The sequence below is a fragment of the Halichoerus grypus genome, chromosome 3, assembly GCF_964656455.1.
Source record: "Halichoerus grypus chromosome 3, mHalGry1.hap1.1, whole genome shotgun sequence".
Lineage (NCBI taxonomy): Eukaryota > Metazoa > Chordata > Mammalia > Carnivora > Phocidae > Halichoerus > Halichoerus grypus.
In genome coordinates, this window is record NC_135714.1 from 162,862,240 (window position 1) to 162,875,113 (window position 12,874).

At 51.4% G+C, this 12,874-nt stretch overlaps 1 protein-coding gene across 2 annotated transcripts in view; it reads left to right on the forward strand.

Moving 5' to 3' along the window:
- The window catches only part of LZTS1 (leucine zipper tumor suppressor 1), a 52,263-nt gene extending 46,279 nt beyond the window's left edge, over positions 1-5,984 (forward strand). For both annotated transcript variants that reach the window (XM_036064763.2, XM_036064764.2), the window contains one exon: positions 1,520-5,984. In XM_036064763.2, coding sequence (XP_035920656.1) covers positions 1,520-2,191 — 672 coding nt within the window. In that variant the 3' untranslated portion in view covers positions 2,192-5,984. The remainder of the gene's footprint in view (positions 1-1,519) is intronic.
- The last annotated feature ends 6,890 nt before the right edge of the window (positions 5,985-12,874 follow it).

A 12,874-nucleotide genomic window follows, 5' to 3' on the forward strand; every position in this document is an offset into this window, starting at 1 on the left:
GCCAGGGCTCAGGATACATTGGGGCAACTCAGAGATATAAGCTAGTCCTGGCGCTAGGCATCCACCCTTATTTGCCCAACCCCCAACTACGATGGGCATTGCCGTGACCTCATTCCCAGATTGTCCAGTCAGGCTGTACAGCAAAACAATAAAAAAATAAATATTTAAAATAACACGTAAATATATTACAAACATATTTAGAATGATAATAATTTATCAAGTGTTTATTAAGTGCCAAGCCCTAGGTTCTCCCATTTTATCCTTATAATAACCCTATGAAGTAGGTACTGTTACTAATCCTTAATTTAGTTAAGGAAACTGAGGCACAGAGAGGTTATAGTAGCAAGTTAAATGACTTGCCCACGGTGGGTCACCACATAATAGGTATCAGAGCCAGGATTTGATCTCAACACTTTGGCTCCAGAGTTCACGTTTTTAATCACTACTCCATAGTACCACAACACCAACGTAGTATATTGCCAGGACCAGCCAATCATATCATATCATATATGATCCAGCCAGGACTCAAAGGCAGGCCCATGCCCCAACCATGACTCTATGTTGCTCCCTCCATGAAACAAATACAGGCTTGGTCTTAGAAAGGCATCCTTGGTCCCACACAAGCATTATGGGTAGAGCTCTGCATTGCTTCGTAAGTGGCTCATGAGCACAAGGGGTTGGGGGTTACTACTGTGAGTGAAGTGAGGAGAAATTAAGGTGGCTTCTGGTCTTGATCCAAGAATCCATTCTATAGAGGCCCAGGCCCTGACCTTCATTCTGTCCAGCTTTCCCACAGGCCGGCAGGAGAAAAGTCATTCTTGTGACACGGCCGGCCAGACTGGTCTTGATCTTCTTTTGAGCCACCTATGACCCCAAATGACCAAGACCCCGGAGACCCGTGGATCTGAATCAGTGCCTTTGGTTTTGTCTGCTGCTCTTGGCCAACTTTTGAAAAGAAATAAGAATAGAAAGGGTGGAGGGGCGGGGCAGGGGGAGAACATAGTAGCTCTCCTTGTGGCAGATCTGAATTTGACACTCTGAGCCAGGTGTGTTGCTTGTCATTGGAGTGCAGCGGTTAATGATTGAAGACAGTCTTTATCCCGGTAGGGAGAGAGGGGAGCTGGGTGTGCACAGGGGTGAGGTCAGAGGATATGGGCACAAACATGAATGATAGAAGTTTGGCAGACACAGAAATCAATATCATTGATTGTTAAGTGTGGATGATGGAGCTACCGGTAGTGGTCACTGATTTACACATAGCCGTGGGTTTGGGTACAGATTGAGATTTAGACTCTGATTTGGGATTGAGGCAGGCATGTGGACGGACCAAGTCAGGCTACAGAATGAAAGGAAGCTCAGAGAGGGGCTCGGCCTTCATGGGTCACCCAGACTGTCATGCTCCTGAGATACCGTGTCAGGACCAGCCTAATTCTTTAGGCACTTAAGATGTTACTTGCCCCGGGGTAAGGACCTCTTACATCTTAGCACTTTCTCTTCTCCCCCACCCAACCCTTGGCAGGTGTGCCAGAAGTCAGGTGAAATCTCTCTCCTGAAGCAGCAGCTGAAGGAGTCCCAGACAGAGATCAATGCCAAGGCTAGTGAGATCCTCAGTCTGAAGGCGCAGCTGAAGGACACACGGGGCAAACTGGAAGGCATGGAGCTGAAGACTCAAGATTTGGAGAGCGCTTTGCGCACCAAGGGCCTAGAGCTAGAGGTCTGTGAGAATGAGCTACAGCGCAAGAAAAATGAGTCTGAGCTTCTCCGAGAGAAGGTGAACCTGCTGGAGCAGGAGCTGCTGGAGCTGCGGGCCCAGGCTGCCCTGCAGCGGGATGCTGTGTCTCTGGGGCCAGGACTGGGGCCTGGGCCAGGGACTACTTTCTCTGAGGACATCCCCGCCCTGCAGCGGGAGTTGGAGCGGCTGCGTGCAGAGCTGAAGGAGGAGCGGCAAGGCCACGACCAGATGTCGTCAGGCTTCCAGCATGAGCGGCTGGTGTGGAAGGAGGAGAAAGAGAAGGTGATCCAGTACCAGAAGCAGTTACAGCAGAGCTACCTAGCCATGTACCAGCGGAACCAGCGCCTGGAGAAGGCTCTGCAGCAACTGGCCCATGGGGATGGTGCAGGGGAGCCCTTTGAAATTGACCTTGAAGGGGCCGACATCCCCTATGAGGACATCATAGCCACTGAGATCTGAGGGGCCTACCGGGAGAGGGAGAGCGAGAGCCAGGGATCTGGCATCGGGAGGCAGGGGTACAGAGCCTGTCACGGAGGGCTCCTCTCCCCACTCCCCTGCTCAGTAACTCAGGCCTCTGTGAGAGGCCTTCCCCAAGGCACAGACTGGGATTCTCCAGGGGAGCGGGGGGAGGAAGGACTGCTACATAACCTTTGCAGTCCTTGCCCACATTCCAGCATTTACCATCCCTGCAGCCCACCAGACCTCTAGCTTTCCTAAGAGATGGGTTCAGGGATCTCCATCATTTGGTTAAGAGATCTCTAACCTTGCCTTTTGTTCAAAAATACTTAGACCCTCTCCCAGGGATGGTGGTAACTGCTGTATTGGCCGATGGCCACCCCAGGACAGAAGCTCCCTTTTGCCTCTTCGCACAACTGCTTTTTTTGCCCCTGGACACATTGGGATGGCTTGAGAGTAGAAAGAAGCCATCTGTGATCATAAACCTTAGAACCTGACCCGGTCATAACCTGAGCTGTTCTTCTCTGGCCTCAGAGTTGTAGGGGTTGGATTTTGGTATGGAGAACCTGGCTTAGCAACATCAGAGCTGTCCCAATCCTAGAAAGCCACAAAAAGGAGGGGAAATCTGGGGCAGCCCAGGAATGTCTAGACTCAGCAAAGCCCAGAGGGGGTCAGAGGGAGAAGCCAGGTAGTAATGGCCAGACCCTGCTGGGCCCTGCTAACTGAAGGTAAGCAGCCTTTGGACAGCTGGTAGCCATTGACCTCAGTGACCACTCTTCTTAAAGCCATAGACACTGAGGTCCTGGGGAGGGGAAGATTGTGACACAGGGAAGGTGTGGTTTTCCAAATTTCCCTGGGAGAGCCTCCAGATCTTTCCTCATGGGGCTAGAGGTAGGGGTGCCCCGACCTGATTTAAATTGGCCAGTGGCTACTCTGAACTTACTTTCTTCTCAAGAATCCAGCCTTTGCTGGATCCAGAATAACCTATATACGACGAAAATGGTGCAGGGATGATCTGACATTTCCCTCCTTTGCCTGTGGCTCAGTTGAGTGGCACACCCTTTCCCCTTTGCATTTCCAGTGCTAAATTCAGACAAGACTCCTTACAGGTCAGGAACAATCCCAGAGTTTGGTGGGCCAGAGTCCCAGGCAGGGAGAAGAGACACAAATACAGCCTTATGAACGGCCCCAGGGCCACTGGCTAGCTTCCCTCCACCTGGGCCCCACAGGAGCCCCCAGTTGTAGAGAATCCAGAAAGCTTCAGTTTACTAGGGGCTGGGCCAGTGCCTGGGGGAGGCTGGTGTTTCTCCTCTGAAGATGCGCAGAGCTGGGGGAGGAGAGAATGGTGGGGTTTCTTACTTAGTTGCTTGGTTCAGAGGGAAAAAAAAAATTTTTTTTTTTTTTAGTCTTCTTTCTTTTTTTCTTTCTTGTCTTTTCAGAAGCAAGCCAGATCTAGCAGGCAGCCAGAACTGTTCCAGGTTCTATTTTTGACTCAAGCTACAGCTGTTGTTCTTTCTTAGGACAGCCAAGCCTTGCTGGATTCCTGAGCTTCATGCCTGCTTGCTGAGAGGGGTTTACTGAGGTAGGAGAGATGAGAGAGTCTGGGTATTTAGCAGTCTGAGACCAAACCCCCTGGTTCTGCCTCCCTGACCACAGTCCTTACAGGACCTAGAGTGGGAGTGGGAGCTGCTTCTTGTCACCTCCCCCCACCCCCCACCCCCCCCCTTCAGAGCCACCGCATTCTTTCCCTGAGTCGGGCTGAGAGCAGGGCCATCTTCCCTGCATTTGGCTCTGCCTTCTGGTCCCTGGGGTTAAGCTGTGCCCATGACAGAGGAGCTTTTCTGGAATTTCAAGCTACTGGTCTTAGTCATAGGGCAGATTTAAACCTGAAATGGATAGGCTAAACGCCCCCTTGGGCACAGTGCAGGCCCTCAAGTCAAAAATGTCTCATTCCCTCTGCCACGCTGTTAGAGGGTGGGAGAGGGATGGTAAAATATCTTTCAACTGAGAAGGCACTTTGAGACCAGAAAACAAAGCGGGTGACTCCATCCAGTTTACAGAGTTTTATTCAGGGTAACTTACTGACAGGGAGAATCGGGTGGAGGATGATCCAGGCGCTGCATGCAGTTATTCTCCACAAAGTCTGGACCTTCATCCACAGATTCTATAAAGCTAGGGGACACACAGGAGGGCATTACGGTGAGATTCAAGGGTTTGCACGCACCTAATGGACAGCTAACCTTTAATTAGATCTGCAGCACCACCTGTGCCTCAGGAAAGACTATGTTCTCTTTAGCAGATTCATGGGAGGCCTAACAGCCTCCCCCAATCCCAGCCTCCGAAGGCATTTCTAAGGTATGTGTGTTAACCTCCCAGGGGCCCAGAACACAGCCCCAGGAGAGGTCATCAAGCGAACACGAGCAAGATGGAGGGCCCACGATGGAGTCCGTACTGTCAGCACTCCTACACACAGCGCTCACCCCCTCTGTTTCCACCAGCCTGTGCCTTGTTTGAGTTCCTTTCCCCAGTGAGACCGCCATGAGATAGAGGGGCTGCTGCTCCCCACCCAGGCTGGAGATACCCCACTGCCCTCCACCCCCAGAGAGCAGCCAAAGCCCTGTGCCCTGCCCTCCAGACCTTGCTGAGAAGAGATGGGTGCTAAGCCCAGGGGAGGACACTCAGGGGCAAGGTCTGTGCTCCACCATGGTGTGACCATACCAAGCACTCTGCATCCCTGCCTAAGGCCAACCCGTGGATGCCCCCCCACCAGCTGAAGGCCCCAGGGTGGCCCACAGTGGCACCAGAGCGCAACAGTGTCCTGTAACATAGTGATCTTACCGCCATGTGGTTTTTCTTCCCTTCCCTATGGAAACACATCCTTACTATTCCCGGACCATGCCAAACCCAGCCTCTCCAGAAGGAGCCTCTGAACAACAGAGGCTGAGCGGGGACTGGGAAGTCAGATGACAGGGGCTTCAGAGCAGACGGCCTGGCCCAGGGCCAGCCAGCATGAGCTCGCTGCCCTTCGCTCTGAATACTCCTGCCGGCATGCTTGCTCATTCAGTCAGATCGACCTGCTCTGCTCTTCCAAAGGATGCCTGGCCTGAAAACGCTCTGCCTGCCTGCAAAGAGAGAGCAGCACCCAGTACCACCTCACCAAGAAGGGCACTCTGACTCCAGGCCTTGCAATGACCAGAGTCTCTCAGGGCTCCCCCTGGGGCATGTCTTCTGGCTGCTGGGTCATTCAGGTAACTGCTGCTGGGTGCATTCTGGCCCCCATAGGCACTGAGCTCTATAGGGCCTGGGGAGGGTTAGCTCTCCTCTGAGAAACACTTGCTGACCCTCTGCTCCTTGCCCTGCTCTTGTCCCGGCCCAGCCTGGGCCATCTCTTGCTGATGGAGCAGCAGCTTTGGGAGAGGGCTTTCCCTATGGGTCCTGAGTTCTCCTAAACCAGAGCTGCCATGGCAGGAGGCTGTGCACCCTGTCCAGTGGGCACTTCTTGCGTGGTCCATCTTGTGCTGAGTCTGCAGGCAAAGCTGGAACCTCCAGCCAAGGCTGGCTTTGGATAGACTGGCATTTGGAAGAATATGTACATAGTTATTTTTCTCTGGGTTGTTTCTTGTTTTGTTTCTTTTATTTTGTTTTTTGGTTTTTTTGTTTGGTTTTGTTTTGGTTTGGTTTTTTTTAAGTTGCTTTTGACAGCTTCATTTTATTTTTGATGCCCCTTCTTGGCCATGTAAACTATCTCTGATAATTTTATGTTTCTATTTATGAATAAAGAATGCCATTACTCATGCCCTCCAGAGCTACTTTTGTCTCCTCAAGCTACCCTGCTTCCAGGCTATAGTATGGCAGCTCCTTGGGGCGCCTCCATCTGGAACAGGAAAAGTGATGTCTCTCCCTGCCAGTGAAGGAAATGCAGACAGCCTGATGAAGGCAGTGTTGGCCAGGGGAAAGCATGGGCCGTGGCATCAGGTAGACTTCCAGGCAGTCTGTACCACTCTCCAACCCTGTAGTTTTATCTGTGAAAGGACCCTGAATTGACCCCGAGGAAGGAGAAAAGGAGACGAAGGGACATGGTTGTCTGTAACGCACAGGGTCCTCTCCAAAAGAGAACTCCTTCCCCAGCCCCAAACTTAGGCCTCCCCTCCCTCACTGTCTAGCTGCTCACCTCACCAGCCAATTCCTTGACCCATTGACTCCAGCCTCTTTGGCAGGAGACCTGAATGACTATTGTTGCCACTACCTCCGGGCCTCCCCTCTGGGAAGGTGTGGTCACCACGGTGGCCATCTGTCCAGTCTTCTCCATGCCAAGCTGCCTCGTTCACCTGGACAAGCATTCCCAACTGCTCTGGGCTCAAATCCTACACTCAAAGGGCTTCTACTCAGGTGGCAGGAGACAGAAGGGACATGTACAAAGGAAATGGAACACATGAGGGATAAATGGCAATGCCTCTGAGGTGGGACAAATCAGGATCTCTAGGGAAGGTGGCAGGCAGGAACGGGTCTGGGGGACCAGTATGGGACAGAAGAGGAGTGAGCAGAAAGGGAAAGACAGGAAGCACATCCCAGGACAGGCATTCCCACCAACCTGGGGCTTCCTGCCTGTCTATGCAGGTGACAGGAGCAGCACTGGAGGTTGGAGAGGCAGGAGGCCAGGGTGCGGTGGACCTCCAAACTCAAGGAGGGCCAGGCAGCTGAGAAGTGAGCAAGCCAGGACAGGAGCCTGCATCTGTCTAATCCCAAGGCCCAGCACTCTGACAAATGGGTGGCATCAGCCCCGGAGTAACCCTTCTTGTTCTTTGTCCTGAGCTGGCTCATGGCGGGGAGGCTGTTGCATTGGTGACACCCACTGAAATAGGCCTCCCACTAATCACACCCCGCTTTGGCCCCCTCCCCTTTAGTTCTGGTGGGCCCTAGGACTCACATTGACCAATCGAAGTCAGTAGAAGTGAGGCTCCACCAGTTCCAGCCCAAGCTTAGAAGGCAGCCCAAGCTTGGGAGCTTCCAATTTTATATTCCTGGGGGCCCTGCGCTGCCATGTACAAAGCCCCTCTAGTCTGCTGGAGAGACCTCATGGAGCAGGAGGGCTCCTGTTGTCCCCGCTAGGCTCCAGCTAAGTGGAGCTGATCCATCAGACCCCATGGAGCAGGGATTTGCTTCCTCCACTCTGCCCTTTCACAATCCTGACCTCAGAACCATGAGCACATTAAATGCCAGTGTTTTTAAGCCACTAAATTCAAGGTGATTTCTTATGTGGCATAGAAATAGATAACCAAACACTCTCTGGTGACCCCCTTACTTGCCACTTCAACAAGACTCTCTCTGTCTATTGGGCTAGGAGTAATAGAAATGACTCCTGGGAAGGGATGGGGCAATGGAAAAGACTGCTTTAGTGGCAGGAAGGGCAGCAAAGTAGGGAGCAAAGCCTTCTCCCTGCCCATCTTCCCCTGGAGTGCTGTTGAGGACACAAGCCTTTCTTAAGCCCCCAAACCTACTTACTATTTTAGAAAAAAAAAGATCAAAAGGGAAATGAGAGGGGGAGAGAGAGAAAAAGAAAAAGGGAGAGAGGGGCTCCTCCTCCCCTGAGAATAAGCAGCTGAGCTTCAGCCTGGCCAGCACTGGGAGCAGTCCCAGGGTTCTCATGAAGCCATGAATAGAGTATGCACACTGGTGCCTGTGAGGGGTGGGGGGAGGCAGAGTGGCCACGTCTCCAGGCGGCCTCCACAGCAGGTGCTTTCTAAGCTACATGAAGAAGGTCAAGCTGCCTCCAACTTTCTCTCCAACCCAGGCATCAGAGGGCCTGAAATATCACCATTTCATTCACTCATGTATGCCTACATATATTCATTCAACAAATATTTATTGAGCTTCTGTTTTATGCCAAGCCCTGTTCTAGATACCAGAAATACAGAGGTGAACAAAAATAGTGAAGGGCCTTTCTCCTCATGGAACTTATACTCCAGAAGTAAATAAAGCAGATGATTTTCAATTCAATCAGATAAGTGCCATAAAGGAAAGAAACAGGATGATATAAGCTGGCTGGGCACAGGTGGTGCTACATGGAAGGGTGGCATGGGGGAATTCGGTACAGGGAAAGGAAGGTTGGAGAACCAAAATGTCTTCTTATTTCAACATTTTGGGAGCCTGTGCCAGTCATCATCCATTCCTAACTTGGACCTCCCATTCCCACCCCACGTTCCCTCTCTTGGAAATCTCAGCCTTCCTGGGGGCCCCAGCAGACACCTTCTTCACAGAGAGCTGGCAGCGCTTCTCCCTCCTCAGCTTCTCTCGCTGCCCTGAACCTCTCCTACGGCAGCCCCGAGCAGCCTACAACCTCAGCTTCCTCTCCCTCAGAAACAATTCCTCCCATCCCTTCCAGTGAAGAACACTGAAAAGCTTGAATTCAGCATCACACATTGTCCTTCCACACATGAAAATTAAAAACAAAGTTTTATGAAATGATACAATCCTTATATGGATGCTAAAGTTAAAATAGCATCTTTCCCCATGTAACATGATTGAGAAATGTTCCGCTTCAATCATTGTATCCATATACCCATTTTTTAGTGTCTCTTTTGGTGGGAGGGGTGTGCTTTGCTGGGGCCCCAAGCAGTTTATTCACCTACTGTATACTCCAGATTGTTCCCCCAGGACATCTCTCTTCTACCAATCTCTCCTTGCAGTTTGGAGCCATCCTTGACCCACTGCCTCCCATCATCCTCTCTATCCAATCAGATCCCAGATCCTATCCTTCTCTCCATCCTCTTTTCTTCCTGCATCTGCTGGCCAGCTAAGGTCACCAAAAGACTCCCAGAGTGCCCAAGACCTCTTAGACATCTTCTGATTACAACCACCTCGCTTTTATAGATGACAAAAGAGAGACCCAGAGGGGAGAGAGGACATCTTTGAGGTCACACAGCTAGTGAACGATAGAGCTAGTCACCTTGATAATCTAATAACCCCACTGGTTACTTTGCCCCCACTCTGGTCCATTAAGTCTGTTGACATACAAGATGCAGGTTTATCACCACCCCCCACCCCGGCCCAGTGCTTCTCCCACCAGGTCTCTCCCTTGTTCAAAACCTTCAGGGGCTCCCCCTCCCGACCTCCAAATGAAGTTAAATCCCCTTACCTGGCCTCAAGTCTCTCCACTTCATGGTTCCAACACCTACCTTGGCAAACCTAAACCACTTTCCTGAAACATCACATCTACCATCAATATAAGTTCAATAAATGCCAAGACATTCCTCTTGTCAGTTACAATCTTTATGAGAAAAACCTGTTCTGCTGCCCAGCCCTGTGTTCAGCCCTGAGACCTGAGCAGAGATACCCGTTCCGCAGTGTGGCAAGGGGTCAAGTGCTCAATCTGCAGAATCAGAGCTGAGTTCATGTCCAGACTCCACCACTGCTGAGCTCAGGACATTGGATAAGTTACTTAACCTCCCTGTGCTTCAGAGGGTTTTTTTTTTTTTTTTTTACAATTAAATGACATAATGCCCACTGAAAGGTAGCTAAAGTATTGCTATTATTTTTATTACCACTATCATACTTTATTGCTACCATTGTTATTTGTTAATATAATGTCTCGACTTCCAGCTATGCTGAACTACACTGGTGCCCAAGACTCCAGCAGCCTCAGCAAAACTCCACCCCTTGGGGAACAGCTGACTATTCTAGTCAACTGTCCCCCTCCCCCACCTAAGCTTTTCTCTCCAGCCTTCAACTCCAGAAGACTGACTTGTGGGGCAAAACCCCTGGGAGAGAGTGAGGACACACAGCTGGGAGAAGAAAGGAGCAAAGAGGGATTTGCTAGGCAGTGTGGGGGGGCAGATCTAGGCTGGAGCCCGCCTGTGACAATGACCGAAACCCCATGCCCAAAGGGAGCCAGTTAGAATCCGATTCACACACCCCTAAGTGCAGCCTTTCCTGTCAAACAGACCCCCCTCAGCCCTGCCACACAGTGCTGGCCCCAGCACACCCATAGGCACACAGGCAGAGGCCCCACTGTATTGTCCCTTCAGTGTCCACCACCCCCACTGCCTCAATTATGGCTAAACTGAGCTATAAGTAGGCTTACGACAGCACTTGTAATCAGTGACAGGTGAGACAAATTAAATTCCTCACACCAAAAGTAACAGGACAATTTGCCGGCCATGACCCATCACCTGCTGGCATCCTCTCGGACTGCGCGGGTCCAGAGCCAGGCAGTACACACCCAGCCTGAGGGTTCAAGGTCCAAGTTTCCCTTTGCTTGATCAGTTCTTCCAGGCAGGAAGACAGGGGCACAATAGAGCAGGCTAGGGGGTGAGGGCAAGGGGGGCACTGCCCATGACAAGAAGAAGGGAAGTTAATATTTACTGAGCTGGGGGATAGATGGCTTCTCAAGCTGGCATCTGCATTTATCACTCAAACAACCCTGCATTTTGCACATGATGGAGCTGTGGCCCTCGGTGCACGGGGCCTCACTGTAGCCACAACATGAGTTCTCACTCTGACACTAGGCTGCTTCTTCCTTCTACCTCTGTTCTAGCCCTTGGATCCAGCTGTCCCCGACTAGCCAAAGAAGGTTGTATTCTGAGCTCCTGCTCCTCACTGTCCCACAGACTGAGAGAGCCCCACACTCCCCTCAATGCAAGCCCTTTTCATCAGAGCCCTGAAATTCCACTGTTAGAAATGCACATCTTTGGGCTGAGCTTTCAAAAGCATGAATGTCCCAGGAGAGGTGCCCCCTGAGTGAGTGAATGGGTTTCTGAGGCATTTTCCAAACTGGAGAAAAATAGGTTTATAGGAGAAAGCTGGGCTCCAGGCTGGGGGGAGGGGAAGTGGGTGCAGCAAGGGGGCAGGGGTTAGTAGACAAATGTCAGTTGGTTCAAGGTCATCTTGCTTTTCTCCCCCACCGTCCATACAAGTGGCCCAAGCTCGCTAGACCCACCCATCCTCCAGCCCCTGAAAATGCCAATCTGAGCAGTTCAGAGCTTGGCCTGCTCTGGCCCCAGCTTTGGTCACCACCAGGCTGGAGGGTCAGCCTGAGAGGAACCTCAGGACAATCCACCCAAGCCCTTCATATGTAGACAGAGAGTCCAAGGGAACCCTGCCCACCCCAGGAAAGAAGAAATGAGGAGGGGGCTGACACCCCCTCCAGTCCCACCAGCCTCCTACACCAGCTTCCCTGGCCCTTCCGCTGTGGAAGCAAATGCTTTCCAGGGAATTTCTGGCTCTGGCTCTCATTAGGCTTAGCCTCATAAGCTGTACTTAGAAAGCGGGAGGGGCCATGATGGTGCCAACTGGCCAGCTCCAAGTGAGAGCCGGCATCACAGAAAGATACAGCGACAGGAAGACCAAAGTAATGCCCCCCACCCCAAAGTGTTGTTTCCCCAATCTCATTATCAACTCCCTCCTCCTGCTTCCTGAGCCCAAGAAAAGCAAAACATTCTCAGGTTCAATTTCATACTGCCATCTTTAAAATATCTTAGTTTGGGGGCACCAAGGTGGCTCAGTTGGTTAAGTGGCCAACTCTTGATTTCAGATCAGGTCATGATCTCACGGTCCGGGGAATGAGCCCCACGTCAGGCTCCAAGCTCAGCACGGAGTCTGCTTGAGGATTCTCTCTGCCCCTCTCCCTGCTCACACACATGCTCTCTCTCAAATAAATAAATAAATCTTAAAAAAAAATCTTGGTTTGGTAGGGTATTTTTCTACTTACCGATTCCCAAACAGCACAACTATGTCAGAAAAGGAAAAAGCGGGGCGCCTGGGTGGCTCAGTCGTTAAGCGTCTGCCTTCGGCTCAGGTCATGATCCCAGGGTCCTGGGATCGAGTCCCACATCGGGCTCTCTGCTCGGCAGGAAGCCTGCTTCTCCCTCTCCCACTCCCCCTGCTTGTGTTCCTGCTCTCGCTGTCTCTCTCTCTGTCAAATAAATAAATAAAATCTTTAAAAAAAAAAAAAAAAAAAAAAGAAAAGGAAAAAGCCTATGAAGGTAGATCGTTACTTTTCTTCTGCACATGCGCATGCACACACACACACACACACACACACACACACACACACACAGAGAGTAAACCAATAAAAAAAGACAGTGCCATGGCAGCCCTGTACTGTGATGTATGCTATCCCCATTTCACAGGCACCCCAAAGGACTGGGACACTGCAGAGGCCACCCACGTGGCTAATGACCTTGAAACAACACTTTCTCCTGGCTCCCCCTTGGTTGTCTTTCCCCATCACTGTGCTCCAATCTGCATCTGCTGAGCTTATCCAAACTGTCTTGCATTGCCTGGAATGCTGATGGCCAATATTCATGAAAGGAAACTTTGGTAAGGGCTGCTCCCTGGTGCCTGGGAGGGCCCAGGTTGTGGGTGGGGATGTAACCTCCCCCCTGGATCCCAGCAGCCCTCACTCTGACCCACTAGGTCACCATGGGTGGGGTGGAGTTGAGGGCTCTTGCAATACATGGCATTTACAGCCTGCAGAGCCCCTCACACCCAGGTGGGCAGTGCTATTACTGCACCTTAATTCCCATGGGGCTTCATCACAGGGGAGACGGCGGGATGGGGGGGCAGGAAGTGACACCAGGGCTCGTCTCCTCTACAGCAGACTGCTCTGGGCTTATAGGGAAGTCCTTGCGAAACCATGCCAAGAAGGGTGGTATGTGACCATGAGTGGCCCCACAACTTCAGCTTCCT